The sequence below is a fragment of the Sander lucioperca genome, chromosome 22, assembly GCF_008315115.2.
Source record: "Sander lucioperca isolate FBNREF2018 chromosome 22, SLUC_FBN_1.2, whole genome shotgun sequence".
NCBI classification, from domain to species: domain Eukaryota; kingdom Metazoa; phylum Chordata; class Actinopteri; order Perciformes; family Percidae; genus Sander; species Sander lucioperca.
The window spans coordinates 11,174,252-11,200,925 of record NC_050194.1 but is presented as its reverse complement, the minus strand read 5'-3'; the positions used below and the strand labels follow the sequence as shown (position 1 = coordinate 11,200,925).

At 40.3% G+C, this 26,674-nt stretch overlaps 2 protein-coding genes across 7 annotated transcripts in view; one reads left to right on the top strand and one right to left on the bottom strand.

Annotated features, from left to right (window-relative positions):
* Positions 1-7,710, bottom strand: part of LOC116044182 (myoferlin-like) — a 30,029-nt gene extending 22,319 nt beyond the window's left edge. For 2 of the 4 annotated variants that reach the window (XM_031291188.2, XM_031291191.2), the window contains exons 1-6: positions 7,448-7,710; positions 6,517-6,572; positions 6,026-6,117; positions 715-823; positions 518-611; positions 242-402 (exon numbers count right to left, since the gene is read on the bottom strand). In XM_031291188.2, coding sequence (XP_031147048.1) covers positions 242-402; positions 518-611; positions 715-823; positions 6,026-6,117; positions 6,517-6,572; positions 7,448-7,535 — 600 coding nt within the window. In that variant the 5' untranslated portion in view covers positions 7,536-7,710. The remainder of the gene's footprint in view (positions 1-241; positions 403-517; positions 612-714; positions 824-6,025; positions 6,118-6,516; positions 6,573-7,447) is intronic. The other 2 variants (XM_031291192.2, XM_031291193.2) reach the window with 1 other exon arrangement.
* Positions 7,711-9,235: 1,525 nt separating this feature from the next.
* On the top strand, positions 9,236-22,705 carry LOC116044237 (WD repeat-containing protein 49). 3 transcript variants are annotated; one of them, XM_035997396.1, is made up of 17 exons: positions 9,236-9,672; positions 10,868-11,114; positions 11,292-11,438; positions 12,700-12,822; positions 12,915-13,086; positions 13,217-13,263; positions 13,391-13,528; positions 13,700-13,888; positions 14,671-14,862; positions 15,030-15,503; positions 15,663-15,812; positions 18,037-18,221; positions 18,811-18,950; positions 19,640-19,788; positions 19,890-20,101; positions 21,728-21,895; positions 22,608-22,705. In XM_035997396.1, the coding sequence occupies exons 1-17, from the start codon at positions 9,602-9,604 to the stop codon at positions 22,633-22,635; spliced, it is 2,832 nt and encodes a 943-aa protein (XP_035853289.1). In that variant the 5' UTR covers positions 9,236-9,601; the 3' UTR covers positions 22,636-22,705. The 3 variants fall into 3 exon arrangements, with proteins under 3 accessions (XP_035853289.1, XP_035853290.1, XP_031147129.1); XM_035997397.1 differs by lacking the exon at positions 21,728-21,895; XM_031291269.2 differs by lacking the exons at positions 21,728-21,895; positions 22,608-22,705 and having other exon boundaries at positions 19,890-20,168.
* Positions 22,706-26,674: the final 3,969 nt, after the last annotated feature.

Genomic DNA, 26,674 nt, shown 5'->3' with positions numbered 1-26,674 from the left:
GAGAGCATCCGATTCTAACCAATTTAATTTTTGGGTGGAAAATAGGTCTTTAGTTTGTTAAGTATGTTCTTGTAGTTAATACAAAAAAAGTAATAACAAAACGTATTTCAGTTTTTGCTGGTTGTTTTCTAATTGCTGGCAGATCGTTCTGTTCTTGATACGTGTATTAAAAATTGAACGTGCAGTATATTGTTGGTCTTTGTTGATAATCACTCTTTAGCAAAAACGCTATGAAACTGACCTGGAAGTCCTGAGGTTTATCAACTAGTCGCTGGCGATTCTGTGACCTGTTGAACCGCTGGCGGAGGTTAACGGGCTGACCCGAGGGGACCCCTGAGGAGCCAATTTGGCCCCCATCTGGTAGAGTCTCGTCCCCCTCCTCACCACCACCCCCACCACCCCCTAATGAGCAGAAAAACAGGATGATCAAATACACGGCATGCGTCTAATAAAATGTATTGCTACCAGTAAACCTTTACTGCATTGCACTGCATCACTAAGAATTAGAGAAACATACCAGCATCCACTGTGGCATCTCCTGCCAGAGGGTCATTGAGGTTTGGTGCAGCATTGGCTGGAGGATCATAGCCAATCACGAGGTTGATTGTAGCCTGGAAGGAAATGATTGGCTGGTCTATTATTTGATTTCTTTAAAAAGAAGAAGGAAGTCTTCCTGTTGCTCAAATTCTTTGATTCATAAAGAAAGATACTTACTCCTATATTCTGTCCACTTTCATTGGCCAAAGGAATATTTCTGGATGGCAGTGATTTGGTTTGACCTGCGGCGAGGTCTTTCAGAGAGATTTTGGTTGACCCAATGAATCTAAAACACAGCAGTGAAATATGAAATACAGAAATAGATTTGAATCCACTGTACTGCACTAATTTCCTGATTTAATAAGGCAAAACTTAGGCTTGCCGTTCAGCTGACATATCCGTAATCATGTTAAAGACCATAGACATATGTGCGCTCAGTGGTGTCACATTTACAAAAGGGGAATATAGTGTGGCAGGTCACCTCCCAGAGCTAACAAACCCTGCCTGCTCAGACAAACAAGCACACCTCACAGTCACGGTGCAGAAGCTACCAGCCAGTGATTCATGATGTGTTTATTTATGTGTGACTTTAGAGAACTGAAATGAACCAGTTCTTCCATTTGCAGGTCCTTTGAGCACCGGCTTTGAACAACAGACCCAGGGTGATTTTGGACCCTTTCAAATTTTAGATTACCTATTATTTTCCATTGGTTAAATAACAAAACTTAATAAGTTGGCTGAAAATCAGAGGAACTTCCTGGTAACAAAAACATTATCCGTCTGTACACACTGAGTCATTCGCCTCTAAGTGAAACATTTCCCTTATGGAATTTTAATTACAACATTTCCTGCAAAATGAAATAATCAACATTTTAATGATTAAGTTGAAAATTAATAAAAACATTGTCAAGAAAAGGCGGTGAATAAAGGATACAGATTAAAAAATGAACTAGAACTCCTTCTTAGATAGTTCAAGGACCAAACTAAATGAAAAAAAAACCGATTGGACTAACTACAATACTGGACTCCTCTTATACAAGTACACTAGCCTTTTTCAGTTATAGTTTGTGGTTGATTGCAGTCTTTCTTGATGTTCAGCCAAAAGCTACTCAGCTTACTGTGCGGCTTGTTTATGCTCAGACACTCATGAGTAACTATGAAAGCAACAAAATTCTATTTGCTCTGAGAAGAAAGAAATGTTGCCAATGAACCATAAGAAGCCCAGATATTTGAAACACAGGTGTTTCTATTATTTTGTTCACCCAATTTAAAATCAGTAGGCTAAATAACAAAAACACCTATTTGTATAATGCAATACAGTACAGCACCATAACCTGCATCCTTTCAACAAACAGAACATTATAACCTTCATGAAGGAAAGAATGATTAGTTGCTATGTTAGACTGCATTAGTTTGAGCTAGGTGTACCTAATAATAAATAAAAATAAACCTAGTTAATGTTTGGCTGATAAATGATGTTCACTGTATTGTGTCAAAAGTAACACAATGTAGCTAAAGGAATGCAGTACCTCATTACAAACTATATCATTCTTTGGGTGGACTGAGTCATATTATTTTGGCAGCATTCCTGACGGGAGGAATTTTCCCAAGATGGAAACTCAGTTACTCACTACGGACACAAGATCCAATGACACCACTGTAAACTCAGAATCAGATACATCCAAGGCTGGCCTTAAAGCTTGCGATTAGACCCAAATATTCAACATTATGTCTTTATTTCCCCCTTTGCTAAAAACACTTGTGTAGCATTAGGTCATAGGATTTGTATGATCTTGTCTTAATACTGAGCAGCAAAGGGACTGATAACTTAGATGAGGGTATAAATTATTAAAAAGTAAACTATAAATATGCTAAATCATATTATGCTGCACTCCACTGACTTAGAGCAAAGTAAGATGAATATATAATTCAATGAATTATATACAATTACTCAGACAGCTGCATAACAGGTTAGCAACGATTTAGGTCACTACAGAAATAGTTGGACAGAGTTTTGTAGGGAGGAGAAAGAATTGTTTTGGCAGCACTACATCAGGAAGGAGGCTGACACAGGGATTCTCCTGGGAGTTAGTGACCTGGTATGTAGCCTCACTGAGGCACCAACATTGTTAGGTGTAATTTCGATGGCTTCTCAGCAAATATGTGGACAGGATTTGGATCAAGTAGGATGTAACTCATCCACTCTCCTAGGAGTTTTTCCTTAGACATGTCTGCCAACAGCTTCATGCTCCAAACTATTCAAAAAGCTTAGGTGACCCAATTCAGGCGTAGGGCTGTCCCTCTCAGACATTTTTCATTTTGCAACTTCTTTGCATTCTGATAAGAGCATTCAAATATGAAAGAGATTAAATCATACAGTATGTTTGTACGATATTAAACACTACACACACTATCCTGAACCTCTACCAAAAGTTATGGGACAATATTGACGCTCAGTGCTGTATGAATTGTGAACAGAATATGGAAGACGTGCTTAGACTTTCCCCCATTGTTTCATGTAAAAACAGAATGTAATGAACAAAACAGACTTTGTGACAGTTGCAAAGCCCTGGTGAGTCACAGGGGAATATCCCCACGTCCAAACAATTGCAATCACCCACAAACAAAAGATGATGTGCATGGAGTTATGGTTGGATGTATAGGTACAGTTTTCCCTTTTTTTCAGCCTTTAACAGCCAGTGGAACAACAGACAGAAGTGCTTCATGCCACCAGACTTTTAGTCATACATAAACAAGTTTATGCTGTTGGCCTTTTTCTGGTATAACTAAGTTCTAATTTATCCAAACCAAATAGCTATGATCGCCTTTCCATGAAGGGAAAGGAGTGACTTTCAACACAAGCGTCCTTGGCTGGATTTCAGTTCAAAAAGTTAATTTGTAATTCATTCAGTCAGAATTATTTGCTTTCACAGATGTGTTAGCATGGATGAGTGGGATGATACAGCTCAGATCTTTGCCTAGCGTGTGAAAATCAGCAGTCACAGATACCTAATTATTACTGTTACGTCATATATTAATAAACCGAGTTTTCAGCACTGCAAGGCCATAAAATCCAGAAATATTTTTTCATAAACAAGGTAGGTGAAAGTAGGTCAAATATTAGGACACATTGCGTTCTATAAGATGGAAATAAAAAAAAGGTTCTAAAGTAAAAAAAAAAAGAAATTCCAGCCATATCCTATGAAGAATTTTACCTAATTGTTTTTACCACCCCCACATTTTACTATTCCAAGTGTATCTGGGCAGAACAAGTTAATATTTAATGGTAATAATAATAATATTTAATTGGCCATTTCCTTGTCATGTTAGCGTTATCAAAAAAACATGCAATGACTTCTAAAAGTCTGCAGCGCTGTTGTAGAACCTCAGTGTTTTCCTCGAGATAATTCTTAATGTGAAAATGAGTAGGGTAAGAGGATCAAAAAAGCATGTATAGGAGATGCAAAGCAGGATATGACAATCCATTTTTAACCATGAACTAGTTTTAGTAGACAGGTTTTTTTGCTTGTCTAAATAAAAAAAGTGATGTTGGTCTGCCGACAGATCCAATCCCACTGTTAGCATTTAGCTCAAAGCACAGCTGTAAACAGAGCCCTTACAGAGCTGCTAGCATGGCTGTAGTCTTGTTTTGACCTGTCTAAAATCCTTTAACAGAACATGCTCTGTCTGTAAATAGCTTTACTTCTTTAAATATTCTCTTAAAAAAAGATTTAAGTTAAATAAAAAAAGATGGAACTCAAACCTAAATCATTTGTTATTTCACAAATAGGTGTAAGGAAATGAGACATTTTTTCAATGAAATGCACCATAGGTAGATCAAGACGGTGAGAGGAAGGGAAGGGGTTTTCAAGGTAAAGGTACTTTATTGTCACATACACATGCATGTAGCGAAATTCATTCTCTGCATTTAACCCATCCCTCAAGGGAGCAGTGGGCAGCCATTTACAGCGCCCGGGGACCAACTCCAGATCTGAGCCAGTGCCTTGATGAAGGGCACTGCCTGGAGAACCTAGTACCTAGTATGTTTTTTGATGGTGGGGGAAACCGGAGCACCCGGAGGAAACCCACGCAAACATGGGGAGACCATACAAACTCCACATAAAGAAAAGGCCCAGAACAACCTGGATTCGAACCCAGAACCTTCTTGTTGTGAGGCCACAGTGCTAACCATCTTCAGATTTCTTCCTGAAATCAAATTAGTTAAAATGACAGATTGCTTCTTTGTTTCCCCTTTCTTTGCCATGACAACAGGGATTACCCATGACAGCAGCTGGGAAACTATTTAAGAAAGGGAGAAGTCCTTTTCTGCTCCCACTGTGTAGATCTTTAGGGAATGTGTCAGACGGGCGAGCTCAGTGGAAAACTTTACTCAATTTAACATGGACTTGTGTGCTAGAGAGGCACCCTTGAAAAGCTCCTCCCCTCCTCCTTATGACAGTCCTATGCACTGGGGGAACTTTTACTAGATAAAGCTTATGAACAGGAGAAAAAAAAAATATATATATATATACACCGCATTTGATCTGTTAAAGATAAATCACAAAGACAGATATACTTCCATGTTCTTTGTTTGCTAACAATAGACAAGACTTTGATTCCAGTAATTAGAAATGTTGAGGAAACATTCTTTGCGGTTCGTCTAGATTGGTCCCATATGTGATTCTGGCTTTATATGGAAGCGACAACCTTGAACTGTTCTAAAGCAACTTAGAAGCATTTTGCATTACAACACCTCTCCTTACACAGTGTCAGTGTCGCAGTTTATTCATACTGTATGCACTGCAGTTACAACACTACAATATAGTTTGGCAAATAAATGCCACATTAAAGTATTTTCCTTTAAAATTTTCCCTGTCCTCAGTGACAGAGTACCACACAAACCACCCCAGAGAGAGAAAGAGAGAGAGAGAGAGAGAGAGAGAGAGAGAGAGAGAGAGAGAGAGAGAGAGAGAGAGAGAGAGAAGACAAACAGCAATGCATCTATCCATTGTTGCCCAATCAGGCTCAGTCATCCCACACAGCCCAGCAAGTTTCAGCATGGCAAGCAGGGTGTGAGGGGGTAGGCAGAGCCAGCTACATAACTCAGACAGAGGGTTACTATCATAATATCTAACTTACTTTCCTTGTGTGTTACTGTGCCAGCAGGTAGTAGAACTTTGGCATATAAAAATACTTTTTTCGCATCCAAGGTACTTCCAATTGAGACGGCCTTAAAGACAGCTCGTGTTAGACTGCCTGTGTTGTCTCTGAATAACTATAATCAAAAAAATGTACATGCATACAATAGAAAAAAGCTTCCGTTAGCTAACCTGCCGTCGGACTAGACAGACTAGAAAGTCGTTGTTCACACAAGAAGAAGTTTGTGTAGTGATTCAATAAGGCGAGACTCACATCTTCTCTTTCATCGTTGCACAAATGCCAAAGCAAACACAGAGCTCAGCCTCATCCTGGGTTTGTTTCCACTTACTTATCTTTGCCAATAGTTTCATAGTCTTTCACAATCACGTCTATGTAGGAGCTAGAGTCCAGCCCAGTGCCCTTCAGATCGAACTCAAGCACCTGCAAGACAAGATGAGGGACACACAGCCCGTCAGATATGATACTCCAACTGCTGTTATGTCCTGAAGAAGCAAATCTTTATCTAAAAGCAGGCCCTTTAATTGATGTAACCTGAGTAAATAATGATTCTGCAACTCAGCCAGTACAACCCAAAGCAGTCACATCAAACTCCGAGCTCGTAATCTGTTGACGTGGTCAATTCATCCTGACAGTCATATGATGACCATGTGATGTGTAGTGCTGCCTTTGAAGTGGGGTTATCTTTTAATTTGTCAATTATTTCTGCTTTCATTAGCAGCTGATTTAAACTAACTGATTCAAAATGAAAGTACAGGAGAGAGGCAGAGATACCTGCATGTCCCATGTGTGTGTTTGTGTGTGTTTGTAATGGAGATTTACCTCGTTCCACACAGGATTCAGCTCATTGTCAATCCATTTTGTTTTCTTCTTCTCTTCTGAAAGTGAAATCATTTTTTGAGAATATTTATTGAAAATTTGACTCTTAATACACATATAATCATTTTACTCACTTGTTTTGCTGGCAAAGTTAAGTTAATGTTGTGTCTAAACTGGTATTAGTTGTGCATGCTTTATGGGAAAGAGTGATATCAGTATGCTGCAGTTTCTGCCTTTACAAGGAAGAAGGGAAAAAAAGAGAGAAGCTGCCACATCTGGCTGGGTGGTGATGATGATGATGATGATGATGATGATGATGATGATGATGATGATGATGATGATGACATGGGTACAAAAAACAAACAGCTGAGAGCAACTGGGGCGGACTACCAGGATCACTTCCTCATCACGGTGGCCAATACCATTTTGTGTCTGATACTATTTTAATTCAGTAGCTGAATACTAATTTCCCTGCAATTTCTAACTTGTCTTTTCTCTCCATTAGAGCCTTTGTTCTGTCTGAGCTCATACGTACACACTACAGGTCCAAGCATGGGTTCTACCCAACTGCATTGGCATATGCTGTGACATGTTGAGAGCATTTTCAGTGATGCAATAGAAATTATGCTTAACTTTTTTTCTTTCCTTACATCATTTTGCATTTAGAAGAACTACACTGACACTACTGAATAGTTTATTTATTGCATGGGCTACCATATAAAAATCACACCAAAACAATTAAAACCATATAGTGACGTCATACTAGATAAAAGTATAACATAATTGAGCGACTATAAACTTAACATCTAGTCAAAAAGACACATTTTAGACCCTTCTTTGAGACAAAATGTTAGGCTACAAGCAACCCTTTTCTCCTGTAGAATGAATACAATTTAAACGGTATAAGTAAAAAAGAAAGAAAGAAGAGACTTACCTTTAAAAACCACAGTGGTAATTGGATCAGGCTGTCCAACTTTCTTTTTAGGCAGCCCTTTAGCCGATTCTACAACAACACGCAACATGGCACCAAAAAGTTAAAAAAAACCAAGACTAAATCAGTGAAGTTGATTTTTTGAGGAAAAAAGGTCTACAATGGATTGTCGTGCTTTGGCATGCACACTGCCCCATCACTGAAGCAGACAGGGCAGGGCTGTGGAAGTATATTTCCAGTCCCGATTGTGAGAGCGAGGGGAAATAAGGGCGGACCACGGGGATGTAATTATTCTGAGCGGAAGGTCTAGCGCTGCTGCTGCCACCACCACCGTGCGAGTAGTCTACAACTGAGTGGAGATGGCACAAAGAGTTCCGTGTTTCTTCATTAAATCCAGAAAAAAAAAAAAAATATATATATATATATATATATATATATATATATATATATTGCTGAGTGGATTTATTGTCGCCAGATGTTTGCTATATAGCTTTATAGCTTATTAATTACTGCCACTCTTTGGGTTAAACTTTCCTCTGCATGTCTGAGCACTGATCAAACATGTTGGCTGTGGCTCCATCTAGTGGCTGTACCGGGTAACAGCATGTGTCAACAACGACTCAGGGGGGCAAAATACCTGAATAGCATTGCATGTGCAGTGACACATTTCAACCAAAGGCAAAAAATGGACCTACCCACAGCATATGTATGCAATGTGTCCTGGAATATGAGCTCATATTACCATTGCTTGTTTCCGTCTTAGGACTGATTCATATCATTAGTGCTCCTGATTTCCACTGTAAAATACATTTCAAAACTCGTGATTATCTTGTGTTTTTAATTTTGGAAACAATTATATTCCAGCTTTCTAACATCATGGAAACAGCAGCTAAATACTGGTATTTTTGGAGTATTGTTCACATGACCCAGTGAATTTGTACAAAATACATTTCATATCCACTTTTGTTCACCTACCTTCTGTATTGTCTGTCTGTTAGTTTCCAGTCTGAGATGCGTGTGGTTACCTTCAAAGACCCACTGATGACATCATTGCTATGACAGAGCCTGCTGTAAAAGGTCTACAGGAAGCCATTTTTTTTATGTTATTCCACTTGCGCTTTTCTTGCTATAAATAGCCACAAATATACTGCAAAGAAGAAGTGTATTACTGTGCCACTAATTCTCTGTTGTCCATTTCTGGTCATTGGATCATATATCAGATGCATTATATAGATGATATAGATATAGACGTTTGAGCCAGTTACAGTGCAGGCTACTTGTGTGCGTAGGTCTCATATTAGACCAGGTACAAGGAATTGCCCAGCAGACCAGACTCCACTGGGACTTGACTACCTTCATTAAACATAGTGGGAGGCCACTCTGGATAGCTCATGCTCATTGAAGTGGTAAGCAGGAGGGCTACAGGTTGCCTGGCAATAATTAAACTACATTAGTTATAACAGTCAGTGAGGCTATAACAACATGACAAAGTATCATAGATTATTGCTTTTACTCGTTTTAACTTGTATATTTGCACAGGACCTATACTGTATAAATATAATTCATATTAATTAATAATTCATAGTCCTTATTGTGTATTGTGTGTTTAATTGTCCTTAAGCAAAAGTTACCAATATTAACTCTTCTGGGTCCTGACTAACTTTGCTTCTATAAATGATTAATCCACTGAGGGCTGTAGGGTTTGTGGCTCTGCTAGCCCCAGCAGACTCGCAGTTATTTTGAAAACACTCATCTCCCCACGGTCTTCTCACCAGTGATGTGTTGACTTTCCCCTCTCGGAGGGGTCAAACACTTGTGAAGGATGGCTTATTAATCTGTGGACCTGGACATTCCTTCCCTGTCTGGAGACAAAAAGCTTTGTTTGAGCAAATCAGGTTTGCCTGAAAAAGACAGAGGGAGGGATGGAAACAAAGGTCCTGGGTGTTTAGGCTCAGAGCATGGTGAGGATCTCAGATTGGCCTCAGCGCTTGTGGGTGCTGCATCTTTGTCTGCCACATGTGGATCTTAAAGAACCTGAAACACTGACCAATGTCGATTAGATCTGGATTTTAAACTAGAACTGGAAAAGATGGAGCAGTATCTGGTGTTTGGAAGAATGTAAAGTGGAGTTCAAACAGTGAGGCTCAGGTTAATAATATGAATACCTTAAGAAACAACAAAAATCCATGGGTGCTTTATGAGACAGAAGTACCACACAGCAGGATTTGGTGAGTTTTCTTTAACTTGTTCTAATTTATCTGATATTGCTAAATATACCTTATCACTTTTAATTAACTGTGTACTGTTACTGCATACCAAAGCCTGTTTGTCAGTTTTGCATGTGATATGTAGGCTGTACCTTATAATATTCCTCCATAATAGTCATCATACTGCTGTTTTTATTCTTAATGTGACACCAGTTCATATATTCTCAAACGTTTTATCATCTCAAATCTCTTCCTGTCAAAAACAAAATCACTCTGAATGAAAATGTTATGCTGGTTTCAATCGTCTATCCTTCATCCATCTACCCACGCGTTTATCCTTCCATAACATTACAAGAAGTTATGTAAAGTCTTCTATAAAGTTGAATGCCTGTCACTGGATCAGATTCACATATTTTCTCCACTCAGACACTGACAAGGATTTCTTCCACCCTTCCTACACAGCTTCACCAACTCTTTCAGATACAACAGCCTTTTAACACTCCCTTTTTCAGCAAGCTTAAACACTTTTATTACTTAATTATTTTATGGTTCCATTAGCATTGGTGAAAAATGTGTATGATGTAAAGGACCACTCATGCATGTACAGATGGACCTGGAAAAGAGCTCACAATGCGACTTATTGTTCCAGCTTGTAGTCTCCCCGAGCAACAGGGCCACACAGGAGCTGGTGGTGGTGAAGAACACTTGGATGTTCCCCAAACATAACTTATTCCCCCACCACTTATTCCCCATTTGCAAAATTTACCAAGCACACACATTAAGACCCACCGTTCAATTGTTATATATTCCTATTATTCATTGTATGTTTCAGATGAAACATACAATATAAGACTTCATAATGTGATTTTAAACTTTTTTGGCTCAGCAGTGTGTTGTCCTAGTGCTGCCACTTGGGAGTGCTGCATTCATTCTGCAGTGAGCCAGTCACAGACCAGATATCAGTGACTGGATGGAATTTATAAACAGTCAAATTCACTTAAAAAAAACTAAAATGAGTGATGCTTAGACAAAAAAATGGTTCCGGATTGATCGATCTTTGGCTTTATTCCTGGGCAGTGTCTTTATTTCTACTAATTCTTATGCCCTGCATGTTTTGAACCAGCTGTACACCTGCACACACAAGAAGGAAGTCAGTTGAAAAACTGTCCAATTCCTGCAAAAATTAAGATTTTCCTTTAAATGATCATTGCTGTAGTGATTCAGCCTGTGGAGTTAGTGCTGCAGAGAAACTGACCCCCGAGCACCTGCAGCTCCTGAGAAATGCATTTAACCGTCCAAAAGATGGCGCACAGATACATGAAAACATGTCGAAAGGAAGGAGTGGAAGGAACAGAGGAGGAAATGAAGAGCGTGGAATGAAGTTGGAAGAGTTTCGGGAAGTTCTTAGGTCTGTGTTTGGTCCAGATGTTGAGGACACATGGGTTGAAAGGTTCTTCAGTGAGGTAAGGAGAAATACTATATGTCTTATAAAAAAGAAAAGCACATAGACTACACACAGTACAAGACATTATTCAGTATAATACAGCACAGTCCATTAGCATAGACTCACTGTGGCATCAAACATGTTTTGGAATGATGATGCAGGGCCACTGAGAGTCTTCTAACTGTTTCATATCCAGGTAGATATCAGCTGTTCCGGGCAGGTGAAGTGGCAGCAGCTGTGTTCCTACCTGCTTCTGGAGTACACTGAGAGAGAACGCGCCTCCATTCCCAGAGCTGCTCCTCTGGACTCCCAGCCGCAGATCAGACACTGCTCTCATAACAAGGTAGATATCCACCGGTCCAGTGATATCTGGTAAAGGGAGAAGGAAGGTTGCATCTTCGTAGGATTTTCCAATGTTTAAACAATTACACAGAAAGGCCAAATGGGGGCGCCAAAAGTAAAGGTCAGATTCCAAAGCAGTTTTGAGTAGAGAGCATAGATATTAACAGTTTAGGAGAGACAGATTACATTGACGTGTGTCTAGCTGCTCAGGGACTGCAGATGGAAAGTTGTATGACATTAGCTAAATTGGGTAACGTTAGTTTTAGTACTTGGCTCATAACCTGACAAATACATACAGGCTAATAAAACAAAACATTCTTACAATAAACATAACGTTAACCCCAACCAACCCCAATTGAATTCAATGACCGAACATTACATTTAATGTAAAAAAGGGTCACTGACAAACCACAGTAACAGTATCAAACTTTATCGTTACTGGTCAGTCTTATCATTCTTACCATACTTACCGGGCAGAAGTTTTCAGCAAATAGCTACGGTGCTCAGCTAACTTCCCAGCACCAGGGGGCAGATAGCAATTATGCTAGCTGGTGAAGAAACTCCAATGTTAGCACTAACATTGGAGTTTCTCATGAATGTATTAAGAGAACACCGACTGCAACTTTTCCGCCAAAATTAACCGAAGGAGGGTCAGGCACTACATCCATGGCGTCAGGTGCGGAGTTTCTTCACCAGCTAGCATAATTGCTATCTGTGCTAACTTAGCAAAAAGCCAGACATTGCCCTCAGAAGTCCAAAACAAACCTAAAAAAGAAAGAAAGTGAATACTGGATTTACAGTTTTCAGGTGGGCAGAAACAATTAATGGTGTAGCTAAGTAGTCAGTTGTCAATTGTTTGCTAACATAAACATGTTAGCAAGCTGGGTGTCTATCAGCTAACGGAGGTATTCTGCCCCTTTGCAGCCGAAAATGAGAATAGTTTTATCTATTTATGGTCCCCAGGTTACCTAGGCAAAATGAAAAACATTGGTATTATGTATAAAAGTTATAAGTTTCACATATTCAGCAGTTTTTACAAATAATACTGAACAAAGGTGATAATGCTACAATGAAGACGAAGCATCTGCTAATCTAAAAGTTTTTTTTTTATTTTTTATTTTTTTTATTGACCAAACATCTGCTCCAGAAGTTGCCTGCAGCATCTGTGTGGGCTGCATTTTTCTGCACTCAGTTTATTTTTTTTCTAGTAATACTTGTATTCCTCTAATAACCTTTTAATTTATTAACTCATTCCTCTGCAGCGGGAGCCAACAGTGCGTGTGGTTGCTGTCTCCCACCCTCCTCCGCTCCGCTATATTAGTGTCAGTAAGGGAGGTCAGATCACTGTCTGGAACAGCAGCCTACACATCCTTAAAACTCTAGGGGTGAGTGACATCATGGTACTACTTTTACATCCACATGAAAGTAGCTACTCACACTCACACTTTTAAAAAATATTTATTCCTATTTAATCCAGCTTGCTGGAGACCCAACAGAGCAAGTTGCCAACACGAGGAGATTTAGAGGTTGGACCACTGATGCTGTCTACATGGGCAATGTCCACAAGGTTGCCATAGCAACTGACTGCAGGGACTTGCACTTTGTGAATGTCGCCATGGGCAGCGTATTTGAGGATGTCCACCTGTTTGGTATACTTGATTGCTTACATGTACCTACTAAATGTTACTAAACTGAGCTGGTCACTAATAAAAACCAGTTACTGTATAAAAAATATCAAAATCTTCAAGTGTTAACTCATTGTCTCATCATTGCCCCAAGGGTTCCGTAGCGTCCTGAGTGCACTTTGTTACTGGCATGATGTTCAGGTAGGACCACTATTCCTTTGAGATGTTCTTTACACCTGGACAAATTCACTCTAAAAGCAATAATCTCATCACATGAATCTGAAAGCAATACACCCATCATTTTAATCTATGTGGGTTTCCCTCCAAGTGTCCAGAGCGACCTTCTCTGCTGCTACTGGGGGATGAAAAAGGAGGAGTCCACCTCATGTGGTTCCTGAATCCATCTAAAGGACTTTTCAAGAATCCATCCAAGGCAGAGAATGGCCCACAGAGGATCTTTTTCCCAGTAAGCTTAGCCTTGTCTGTTTAAGTACTTCGCTCAGTCTCTGGTTCTTGGAGAGAAATGTATCATGCAGGCCCCAGTAGTAAACAGTGTAGCAATCAGCAATGCCAACCACTTGTTGATTACACTCCAATTTTACAAATAAGCATGTATTGTTACTCATCTTGACAACAGGACCTTGGTGAACACAGCAACATGGTGTCCTACCGTCACATCCCTAACATCCACCAGGAACCAATCAACAGAGTGATGTTTGAGCCCAGCGCCAATGTCATCATGACATCATCAGAAAGTGACACGACCTCTGTGGTTTTTATTAATGTGACACTAAAGCAGGAGCCTTATGTGTGGTCATTTAAGCAGGTAACTGACTTCATAGTGTGGTGTTGCCTGATCTAATGTTGAATAGGTTATTATGTGTTGTGTATTCTCAGTAGTACATATAACTGTGTATCATACCTTATTCTTTGGGTTAGACTTTTATAATGACACGTTCAAATTTTGAATTTTTGTATGTTTCTCGACATGTATTTCTCCATGAACAATTGTATGAGAAAATACAATGTAAAAGAGCAACAAGTGAGTTGTCGTTATCTACTTTTGATGTGGATCGAGGTCAGGTGGAGCTCACAGTACTCTGGTCTGGGTGACTCTGACCTAACTGGGTAGGTCAAGGTTTGAAAATCAACTTTCACTCCATTAAACTTGTTTATAAATCAATAATGTCCTCATGTGGCGAAATAGTACATAACTCATTCAGTGAATTATCCCCAGCCAGATTTATCTAAAAGAAAAGATACAGTATGAGATATGAGTCAAGTTATTTCTAAAGTTAACTCCTGCCCTGCATGTAGAGACAGACAGTGCCACTATGTGGAGAGAAAAAGTAATGCTGTCGGACAAAGCGTTATTAAACTGGGTGGTGATGCTTACTGTTATTCACAATGGCTTTTTTTTTTTTTTTTTAAATGAGCACACTAATTTTATACTCCAATAAACTGTCTGGACATTTTAACAATGAAGCCACTCCCCAGTTCAAAATAATGAGACCAGATGACTTGATTTGTATTATCAGAAGTGAGCATGCTTTATTTTTCAAGGCAACATATGCTGTATACCATTTTGCTCTTTTTATCTCATTTCAGGGGGCTAAATGTTTTGACTACAATGCCTCTCTGCAGTTGATGGTCACAGGAGGTTGTGACCGAGCAGTCAGACTGTGGACTCGATTTGTGACCACACGTCCCATAGCTACGCTGCTGGGTCACTGCACCACTGTGTTGGATGTTGCAATCTACCAACCTGTTGGACAGATCTTCAGCTACTCCAGAGATGCTGTGAGTCATTACAGATTAAGCTAAAAAATTAAAAATAGAGCACTGACCTGAAAAAAAAAGTACATTTATACTGTTTATCATATACAATTTGAGACTTTTTTTGTGAAACATGGCATATCACAACAGAGATTGTTTATTTTCTAGTTGACGAATTGTTCCTTTGTCAGGAGCTGAGGGTTTGGGACATTTCCAGCCATCACTGTCTGAAAACCATCTGCCTGCAGTTCCCATGCCAGCAGCCAGGTCGAATCCCAGAACACGGCAACTTCCCCTTCCTGTTGCTGAGCCCTCCTCTTCCTGAGCACACACAGTCTCATTTAGTGGTGGGATGCAAAGATTACCTGGCACTGCTCAACCTGGCTGAAACAAGAAGAGGAGGAGGCGGATGGTTGACAGATGAAGGAAAGGAAACTGGACCAAACATTCAAAGTGGTCCTGCCCTCTCTTGTGCTCAGTATAACTCCGCTCTGAGACAGTTGGCGACGGGACATGGCAACTCATCTGTGTCTCTGTGGGACGTGGAGTCAGGGAGGAGGCGGCTTCAGATCTTAAACGCTCATGGAGAAGATGAGCTCACCTGCATGACACTAGACTCCTCCCACAGAAGACTGATCACTGGGGCTCGGAATGGCACTATTAAGGTTTAATACCACTTCTCACTTTCATTTTGTACAAAAATACTGTGAATTTGACAGCCTACACCAGTGAATTTGGTGTAGGCTGCCATATGTACACATTTATTTGACATATTTGAGAAAGTTAAGAAGAGTTTGTTAATGAGAAGACCACTCCCCGAGCAGGTGTGGAACTTACTAAACGGCCTTAACTTGCACAAACTGGAGCCCGTCACCAACTCTGAGGTCACCGGGTTGACCTGTCTCCATGACAACCAGCTGCTGGCTGTGGGGTGGAGCCAGCGGGTCGCTCAGTACGACATCGCAGCTGCCAAGGTAAAGATAAAGGTGCTTTGAATTGATAAACCACCGCAGTTTCACAAAGAATAACTTGCCACTAGACTGAGAGACTTGAGTCTGTTGCACCTGTGACTACACTTAACAGTGATGTCATATGGGTTTCACTGCAACAAAGTGAATAATTCAACCCCTGCAGGGGAAGCAAAAACAAGATTTTCAGGGGGTATTAAATTACTCTTTAACTTTCTACTCATAACTAATGCAACAATATAATAATGTAACCTGGTATTCCAGGTATTACTTTCCCCTCTCATTCTTAATTGAAAGATAAGCGACAGAACATTAAAGGTACTCTGTAAAGTTATGTTTGCATTCACTGTTTCACACCAGAATCGATTATGTACATCCTTAACAGATAGTAAACATGTATTTAATGTATTTCCCAAAACATCACTGAAAAAAGCACGTTTTTGAAATATGTAAAACTTTGCATTGTTTATATACAGTATATTTGCTTGCTATCAGTCTTCTTCTTCCATGTATTCCATGCAGGACAATCAACTCAGTGAAATAGCATGAAACCATCAGCGAGGCTGTGTATTATGGGGACCCACTTTAAAAAGCATTGCTTCATAGTGGTACCAGTGGTCATAACCTCCACAGAATACCTTACATGTCAAACTTCAAATATTGTGGAGAAAATTCAGTGTAATTAGGACATGGGAAACAACATAAATTAAAACAAAAAAGCCAGACATTCTTACATTTTTTTGTGCATGTCTGGTGGGTCTTTTCAGAAGAAAATGCTCTGCAGGACAGGGAACGATGTGTCATGTTTCTACCAGTAAAAATTTGTTTGGAAAAATAGAAGAATAACTGTGTAGTTATCACGAGCATCGACAGAGATCATTACTCAACGAACAAACAGAAGCACCACCTACTGAAACGGAAAATCACAGCATTAAATCCATTACAAAAGCTTTAGATTGACAGGAGATTCTGGGAAGTGCAGCACACATATTCACTAATCACCAAAAAGCTTAAATGCATCAAGATGTACACATCAAGATGTCTTAGCCTTCACGCTTCTGCTCATCCATGAGTTCTTCCCCAGATGTTGAGCGCTGGATGATGAGTCCCACACAAACAACTGTCACCATAGTGACTAATCTGGTACAGACTTAAAACACTGCAGGTTTTTTTTTTTTTAAATAGATGCTGACAACAGTTTGAGCTTAAGTAATTTAGCTCAGCTTTTAGAAAATATGTCCTGCAATAGTAGCACACAATGTATTTCATTAAATCCAATAAATACGTAGTTAAATCTGTGTTATCTTTAAATCAGACCTCTTACGAATTTGTATTGCTAGGAAAATCAAAATGTCTAGAACATTTCAGAGCTTAAAAAAAGATTTACCGCATCCACCTGCACACACTCAACAACAAATAAAGATGAAGCATTGCCAGTGCCAGTATAAACACCAGTATGAACTGCGGTGTGAGACTAAAGTCTGGACGTGCATATTTTCAAACCTCAAATTCTTGGATTACATTTTACATCTCAACCTTTAACTACCATCTGCACTGCGGTTAGATTCATCCCTCGACTACAGTAGTAACATTCAGGATTCATGCTTCTCCAGCAAATTCTCAGTCCTGTTTCTCCTCCACTCATAATGTTTCTCATTGTGAAGCCCCCTGTGTCAGCAGAGCCAGCTTTTTGAGAAAACATTTTAGGCAAGGGACTTTTTAGGAGTTTTTTTTTTTTATGAGTAAATGATATCAGCAAATGACGTAAATTACATGCTACACATCACCTGGTGAGCTCAAAGACATCTGGGTCATGCAAGACATCTGCACCAGTATTCCTCTGCAGTCCACCATGCTGAGCTTCCACACATTTTAAAGAGCCAACACTGACTCAACACTGTAGCCCGGAGGTGTAAACAAAATCAGTAAACCAGAGAAGGAAATAGAGCTGCTTTTCGCAAGGCAACACAAACAATTACATGTACTTTCAGACCGTTTGTAAACTGTCACACAGTGGGGAGTGATGCGCAAAGAGTTGCACAATTTCAGCCAACAAGCTCATGCACAAAGTGGAGCCTGAAGGCAACATGGTGCTTTGTGATTTCTGGAAAACCTTTCCTATGTTAGCACGAAATGGGTCAATCCGAACACACACACATTTTTCCTTATTTTTTTTTATAATCAGTAAAAAACGTTGCTGTTTACTAATCATCATATACCGTACATATAGGATTTGTATGTAAGAGCAGACCTGTCGTGGAAGTCCAGCGGCGTTCACAAGTCAGACATCTTGGCTGTGTGTCAGTGCTCTGCTCTGGGGGTCGTTGCCACGGCAAGCCATGATGGAGAGGTTGTTATCTGGAGGCTGGAGATGCAAGGACCAGTGCTTCACCTACAGAGACCGACACAGAGAGGGTGAGAAAACACAGCCGTGATGTAAGGAGAGCAAAGATTCACCAGTGAAGGCAGTGGTTGAAAGTAACTGATTACATTTACACAAGTCCTGCACTTAAGTGCGTGTTTGAAGTACTTGTACTTTCTTTCAGTATTTCCATTTTATTCTACCTTATTCCTCTAAACTTCAGAGGAAAACATTGTACTGAATTAAAAACATAATAAGCGTGTGAAATACAATGCATTGTTAAAGATTAAACCAGTGGTTCCCAAACTTTTTGATTTGCGACTCCTTATTTTTCAAAAAGCAGTGTCTAGTTGGGACCCTTTGTCACATTCAAGACGTAAAATGATCCAATATGAAAAAGCAAAAGATTTAAAAAAAAAAAAAAGAAAAAAAAAGCAGATGAGAGAAAATGCAAAATAACAAATACAAATGTTTGTAGCAGAACTTTGTTTTTTCTTCTTTCCTACGCCATTAACTATGTCACAACCCCACAAACTCTGGTCTGGTGGTAAATCAAATTTTTGTCAAGAGTACTGCATCCTTAGTGGGTGGTATCCATTGTTATTGTCCGTTTGTTTTTCCCGTTTGCTTGTGTGCATCTAGAGTGGTGCCCCCTGTGGACAGCCTCTTGTTCCTGCAACATCGGGCTGTCAACAGAAAGTTGAGAAACAGAGGTGTCCTGGTCTCATCTCAGGCTGGCTTTCTCTGTTTTTGGAGCATCACTGGACAGACGCACACGTATGGTGAGTGAGTGGGGAAGAAAGAGGGAGGATGGTGCAGAAAGTATCATTCAGAAAAACTGCATGCAAAAGAAAAAAATACATGAATTTAGAATAAAACTCTCGCAGTATCAGGGAGGTGGAGGCACCACACTCTACAGTACAAGCAAATGACAAGCAGCTGTCAGTTTTAAGATGGATTTTCAAACAGCCAGAGCAGTGACAGAGAGCCTGCACTGTCAACTTGGCCTCCCGCCTGTACCATTCCTGGCAGCCCACAACTATGTCTCTTTCCAGATCCCATCTGTGTTTAGTGGTGTGGGATTCATGCACTGTGGCCACTGCATATGTGTACGAGCATTTATGGGTGTATGAGGGAGCCAGTGTGTGTGTGTGTGTGTGTGTGTACAGGTCTGTATATGTATCCGTGGATTCTTCTTGCAGAGAGGAATTTGAGAGCATGGGATAATAGGGAGATGTGTAATATAACATTTAGGGGAACATTTTGTTTCAGAAGTACATTTGTCATTTAAGTCAAGACTATTCTTGAAAGTGGCACACAATTTGACGACTTAGATTTACTTGCATGCAACTTTCTCCCTGTAGACCGTCAGGAACCCAAACCAACAGGAGACTATTGTAAATAAGAACATTCATCTAGATTTGACTTGGTTTCTTTATGGGTGCAATTCAGGTTTTCCTTCTTATTCCAGGCCAGTTCTATGCTCCGGAGCAGCCAGGTGAGCGTGTGCTGAGCCTGAGCTCAGATCAGCCTAAAAACACCATCCTGGTCTCTGGAGACACAACGGGCTGGCTTCAGATCTGGGACATCTGTCACTATGCACTGGACGTCCAGCATGAGGTGAGTGTATGTCTTTGTGTGTGAGAGCTGATGTAAATCAATAAAAGATGAAGGGTGTACTGTACAGTATATCCCCAAATACCTGTTCTCTTTCCACACAGCCAGATTGTGAGCGGCCTCCTCTGCTGCAGTGTTGGAAGGCTCATGAGAGAGCATTAGTAAGTGTGGAAGTCCTGGAGGTTGCAGACAGATTGTTTGTCCTCACAGCCTCAGCTGACGGCTCTGCTGGACTGTGGACAAAGGACGGAGATCATGTGGGTTCTTTCGGGCAGGAAGTGATGTGGAATATCACTGAGCCAGCTACTTACCAGAGGTGAGACTCATCCATGAGTATATGTCAAATAATTGGAAAAACAGTTAGAGAGGGAGCTCAGAAACGCCAGTGCATCCTTAAACTAATTATATTTAAATACATAAAACAAAATCGCATTAGTGGTGAAATAAAAAATGGCAGATTTGGAACAAAAATCAGTGTCCCAATCAGTGTGCTAATTCTTCCATGGTTGAGGCCATAAATGCTAAAAATGACTGCACACATGCTGCCTGTGAAGCATATTGGATCATACAGTCCAAATTTTGAGGATGACGTCTGTAAACATGGCAGCCTTTTTGGGATTTTTTTCATCAAGCAATGATGTCAATAGTGAATGGTTTGTGCCAAATCTAATATAAAGGAATACGTCATAGTTGACTGCTGCTTCCTCCAAAAAAAAAAACAGTGTTTCCACAGACCTTTGAGTCTTGAATAGAAACTTCAGTTTGGTTAGAGGGCATACACTCTGGCTTGGCCCAGGCCTTTGCAGTGTGCTTTGACTGTATTTCTGTCACATATTGGGTAACATGAACCATAGAGGAGGGAGCAGAATGCAGGGAGGTAATAGACAGAGTCAGCACATATGTGAGAGTGAGAGAGAAAAAAATTTGCGGTCTAAAAGTCACTTATGTTGTTTGCATCAACTTCTCTGCCCTACTCTTCTCTTCTGTCTGTCTGTCACTACCTTTGTGGCTTCTGATTGGTTGACCATTCACGGAGCGCTAGACAACATTTTAATGTCTCTGCTGTAGCTCTTGCATAAGTGTTGTATAATTCCGATTTTTCCGCCATGCCTGCACCGTGGCTCTAAGGATGGCAATGTCGACCAAATACCTGCAAAACTAATGACATTCCCATCAGCCTCATCTGTACTTTGTGTTTAGTGTTAAATTAGCAACTGTTAGCATGCTAAAACGCTAGTGAGCAGGGTAATCATTATACCGACTTAACATCAGCATGTTAGCATCCTGACATTAGCATTTATCATTAGTGCTGTGCCTAAGTACAGCCTCACAGAGCCTCTTGTATGGCTGTAGACTCTTGTTTTGGCTATGCATTGCCCAGTTCTTAGTCAAGCAGTAAATATTGTATTCAACCACATTTTAATAATGCATTAGCAAGTGTAAACATCCCAAATTTGCTTTAAAGAATTTCACATATGCATAATTGCACAAGATGTTGTCCTCAACGTAGAGGCTGCCAAGCATTCACTTTTTGCCACAAAAGTCTTGAATCATTCAGATGGCTTTTAGCAGCTAATCAGTGTAAAATTCCATGTGTTTTAATTTACCCAAGAAAGCAGTAAAATACACACACACGCGCACACACGCACACACACACACACACACACACACACACACACACACACACAGATAGAGAGAGAGAGAGAGAGAGACAGAGAAGGAGCACACAGAGTACTCAAGTGCAGGCCACCACAGAAATCTAACAACACATGGATATCAGACTCTGTGACCAAATGTCACCCAGCAGCGCTCATTGATCCTGTCTAGTTCAGTGACATGAACAAAATTGGGAAACCTGTTTAATCTAGAGTACACAGCTTTGTGTTTACCGAGTCAATTCGCTTCGGCATAGAGCAATATCTTTTGGTTCTGACATCCACAGGAAGATGCAAAAGAAACTGACAGAAGACACGGGGGAGATAATTGTAAGTGACGAAACGGGGATCAGCGAGGCCAAAAGTCAAGTACCTAGCCCCACCAACAGGGGTCAAACTTCAGAGGAAGAATGCTGTTCTGAAGGCAATCATTTATTGCCAACAGGTGTTTTGAGGTGCTACACACTCTGTCACACACACAGACAGACACACACACACACACACACACACACACACACACACACACACACACACACACACACACACACACACACACACACACACACACACACACACACACACAGATGGCCTCTCCCTGACCCAGCCCATCTCCAGTCACATTTTGGCTGTTCACTGGGAAATGTCCCTTCCAGTAATTATTACTTTCCTTAGAATCCCTCGACACATGTGGACGGGTGTGTGCAGCTCCTGCTGCTGCTGCTGCAAAAAGGGGTTTAAACGTACAGGTCAGGATGGCCTTCCAAGCTAATTTAACCTGATACTCTGATTAAATCATGTCCAATTTCACCATGTTATGAAGAGAAGAGTCAGAGCATTCTTCACATTCTCTTCCTCTGAAGTCTGGAGCTCAGCTCGGGAACATTTGGGCAATGTTCTGCTCCAGAGACGCAAGACAGATTGTTGAACACAAAAAAAAATTAAGTGCGTAAATGCTCGAGGTTTGTGTGAGTGTGTGTGTGCGTGCAAGACATTTCCTTCACTTTCCTTTCACTGTCTACCCGTTACTCAGAACTTGCCAAAATAAGCGATTAGCTGTGCTTTTTTAGCAACCACACCCAGGCAGACACAGTTATACACACACACACACACACACACAAACACACACACACATTACTAATTAATGTTGTTTCCTGTCATCCACTTTAGCTTCATCTGCCAGCCCAGCAGAGAATGACCATGAGCAACCTCAGCAACCCATGGTAACCTGCAAACACACACAATCAGCAGCTGATGAGAACACTTGTTATTCTCATCTCACTTGTTTTCTTTCGGTGCATGCTTATTTGCATGCCACTTGTGTGTGTGTGTGTGTGTGTGTGTGTGTGTGTGTGTGTGTGTGTGTGTGTGTGTGTGTGTGTGTGTGTGTGTGTGTGTGTGTGTGTGTGTGTGTGTGTGTGTGTGTGTGTGTGTGTGTCAGTAGCTTTATGTTACAAGAGGAGACATCTGTTTGATGACATCCACCACAGCAATCACTGTTGATTGGCTGTTTTCTCCCCATCAGACTCTGGTCCTGCAGGGGACTTTCGCACTGATTCCTGGATCCTTTCCCTTCTCTCCTCCTCCTGCTGGCTTGACAAATACCTGATATTTAAGTTCTGTTGGTGCCCAGTGACTGCAATAACAAATAGTTAATCTATTTTGAATGTACTTCTCTGTTGTTCAAAACGAATGCCCAAAATGTCAAACTTAAATAAATAGTTTGGATGTGAGGATCGATATATATCATTTGATATCACTCATCATGATATCACTTTTATTTTTGTATGGTAAATATAAAGATACAGCCAGTCAATGAGCTTAGCTTAGCATAAAACACGGAAAAGGGGAAAAAGGCCGGGGCCAGACTGTGGTTCTAGCTGGAGGCTAACAAAAGTCTCCAACTAGGAGCTCTTAAACTTACTCTTTAACACATTATATCTTTTTTGTTTAATTTGTACAAAAACAAATGTAAAAAAGAAAAAGAAAAAAAGTGGTTTTACGGGGGGTTATGTGCCAGACTACTGTATTTATTGGCAAGTCTTGTCATATCTTGTCATACTGTGAAAGTGCAAGGCAAACAACGAAGACACCCAAAGTGCTGGTTAGTAGATGTTGTTACCTTTGGAGCCAGGCTAGCTGTTTCCCCCTATTTCCAGTCATTATGCTAAGCTAAGCTAACTGTCTAGCTTCAAAATTAATAGACAGACACGAGAGTCGATCTTCTCATTAAACTCTAGGCAAGAAAGCCAATAACCAAATTTCCCAAAATGTCGAACTATTCCTTTAACTATTTAATCTGTTGCGCAGGAAGAACACAGATTTTAGCATACCATTATCCTGTTATTGGGACTTAATCAACTTTATTCCACCATTTATCCACATTCATTTTGACTGGCTGGTGTGCTCTACCTACAAACAGTGTGATTTTAATGTCAATGCATTATGTCAAAACTCTATGGGAGTGTTTATTGTCTTGGTTTGTGGACACCAGTAGCAGCCAGCATAAAAATACTGGTCAGCACATGCAACTATAAAAGGCTCGATCAATTCTGGAGGAATGTGAGGGTGCAGTTCCACTTCCTTTCATCCCGGCTGTGGCAATGGCACTCCATGCTCAGGCTAAAGTTGTCCAGAAAAATGAAATTGATGGGAAGGGATAATGAAAGAGGGATACAAGAAGAAATAAAGTATTCCTATTTTAGAAACATTTGATGGGAAAAACCTGATTTCTTTCATTGAAGTATTTGCGCGCATTTCTTTCCCACCTCCTTTTCTTGTTTTATCTTAACTTCTCCAAATCTTTCTCCTGACCTGTTGAGCTTTCTTATCCTCTCTCTGTTAACTTCTCCTCACTGTGACCTTGTCCCTTTATACAGTGTGTTGTGCTGCCGCATGCATTTGTGGCCTCAATTTTGAGAGAGGTCAGACAGGAAGTTAAAAAGACTTCCATCAATTCATCGCACTGCTTTAGATGTTTGCTGAAGGAAGAATGTCTGAAATGACTCTATGATGCTGCTCTGTTAACTCTGCTCCATCTTTATGAAAATAGTTTTCTAAAAGCTGAAATGTTCTTCATTTTCCTCTTTTTGTACTCAGATTCTTTTTCCAGGAGATGCCTCCACTGAGGATTTACCCACAATCCCCTGGGTGTGATATCAGAGTTATACTCTATACTTATAGGAAAAGTGAGCTCCCCTACCTGTCCAGCCAGATATAAACGACAACACAGGATATTAAACCTGTTTCAAGCCCTTTGAACCTGTAATTGTTTGTCCTCTGTCACTAACAGACAAGTTCGCAAACTCAAACTTGAAGCACTAAAATTGATTTAATAAAAGAATTAAACATTGTTGTTTTGTTTTTTATTATTATAATTTTTATAGGGGCTGAGATTAAATTTAGGGGGGCTTGAGCCCCCCTAAAAAGGGTCTAAAATTGCCAATGCTATTACCTTAGCATAAAGACCGGAAACGGGGAAAAACGATTAGCCTGGGTCAATCCAAAGGGAAAAAATCTGCTTTTGAGCACCTCTAAAACCAACAAATTAACACATTATATCTTTTTTTTTTTTTTTTATCCTTACAAAACAGAAGTGTAAAAATGACATGGGGTCATGTTGCCGGGCAACCAGCGGAGACCCTAGTCCAAAAATGAGTCTGGCACATAACATTTTGTTACCTTCTGACAGAGTCAGGCTAGCTGTTTCCCCCTAGGACTATTTCTCAAATATCTTCCAAACTAGTGAACTACCACTTTAAATTGTTTAGCTATGCATGTCCCCATGTATTTGTGAAACAGCAGCTTCACAATACCATTATTTTTGGAATTCTTTTATCAGCAGAAGTGAAATGTCCTGATATTTGAAACTGGGTCATCCAGACAGACAGACATATGAGCCTCCCAACCCTGTACTTGTCATCACAGGTCTGCTGAATTGCACAAATTGGTGACGCAAGACTCAATGGCCTATTTTTGCTTATTTTCTATTCAATTTTGCAACTTCTTTGGCATGTGCTTGCCTGCTCCTCCTGAAAACCTGTTTATTTTAAGCACCAGTCTGGATGTTTTAGCGTGGGAGGAAGCGAGGGCAGAGCCTTTTCTCCAGTTTGTTTCTCTGGGATAAATACAAACAGACACAGATGGGACAAACAGGGCAAGTCATCTAGACTGCACTTTTGCCCCCTCAGGCATCTGCAAGACAACATGGCATTACTGAAATGTGTTGTCAGAAATATCTTTGTCTGCTGCTTACAGAGTACAGACAGTTTGACATTGCATTTTGAATCAAAACAATTTATCTGTACATTTTTTTTGTGCAGCAGAATAAAAACTAATTGATATATTCATACATTTCTCATTGATACAGTGGAACATTTAGTTGTGGGAAGTCCGTTTGAAAACACAGTTCCAAGAGACCATGTACAACAGACAGAAAGTTACAATGGAAAGCTTGTTAAGCTGTGAAAGATGTGATTTCTGCTGGTTAAAATTAGGTATTTTTTTATATCATACATTTGGGTCAAAAGTGGACAACAAAAGCATCTCTTTTTGTTTCTGTAACTGTGTTCTTTGAAAAAATGTCACCCACTTAGCCTTGCTGTGTGTGTGTGTGTGTGTGTGTGTGTGTGTGTGTGTGTGTGTGTGTGTGTGTGTGTGTGTGTGTGTGTGTGTGTGTGTGTGTGTGGGGGGGGGGGGGGAGAACAGAAGCTCTTTAACAATCTGGCTAAATGGCAGGCTAAGATTCCTTTCACTAATTTACAACATCAGCAAAGACTTCTCTCAACCTCTCTTCAGAGAAGGTAAAACACCCTGAAGAACAACTCCCAGACATGCATAATTTTGCCACACACACACACACACACACACACACACACACAACAGATGTTCCAAAATACCACAGTAACAACAGCCAAAGCAGGCTGGGAAATGCCCTGTGACGTCTTAATTTCCTCAGTGTAAAGCTGCTTTAGGGCTTTTAGAGCCGTAACGGGCAACATGCAGCTATCCTAATTTATACACTGTATGTTTTTCACAGGAATCAGAGAGGGAGAGAGTAAAGAAAAGGTGGCCTGTGAACAAGAAGAGATGTTATTTTTCCCTTCGTGTTTCCTCATTTTGAAGTTGTGCAAGAACTTAACGGTTTTTTTTTTTTTGGTTTTTTTTCCAGCACTGCCTTTGTTGAACTTGCGCATCTCTGTTGATCAACGTGATAGGGAGAAAAAGCGAGGGATTCA

Excerpts from the sequence above, each read along its gene's own strand:
- LOC116044237 (XM_035997396.1), top strand. The coding sequence starts at position 9,602 with ATGAATACCTTAAGAAACAACAAAAATCCATGGGTGCTTTATGAGACA. Across the intron at positions 11,115-11,291 it reads TTGAAAGGTTCTTCAGTGAG|GTAGATATCAGCTGTTCCGG; the intron begins GTAAGGAGAAAT and ends TTTCATATCCAG. Across the intron at positions 14,863-15,029 it reads TCAGCTACTCCAGAGATGCT|GAGCTGAGGGTTTGGGACAT; the intron begins GTGAGTCATTAC and ends TTCCTTTGTCAG.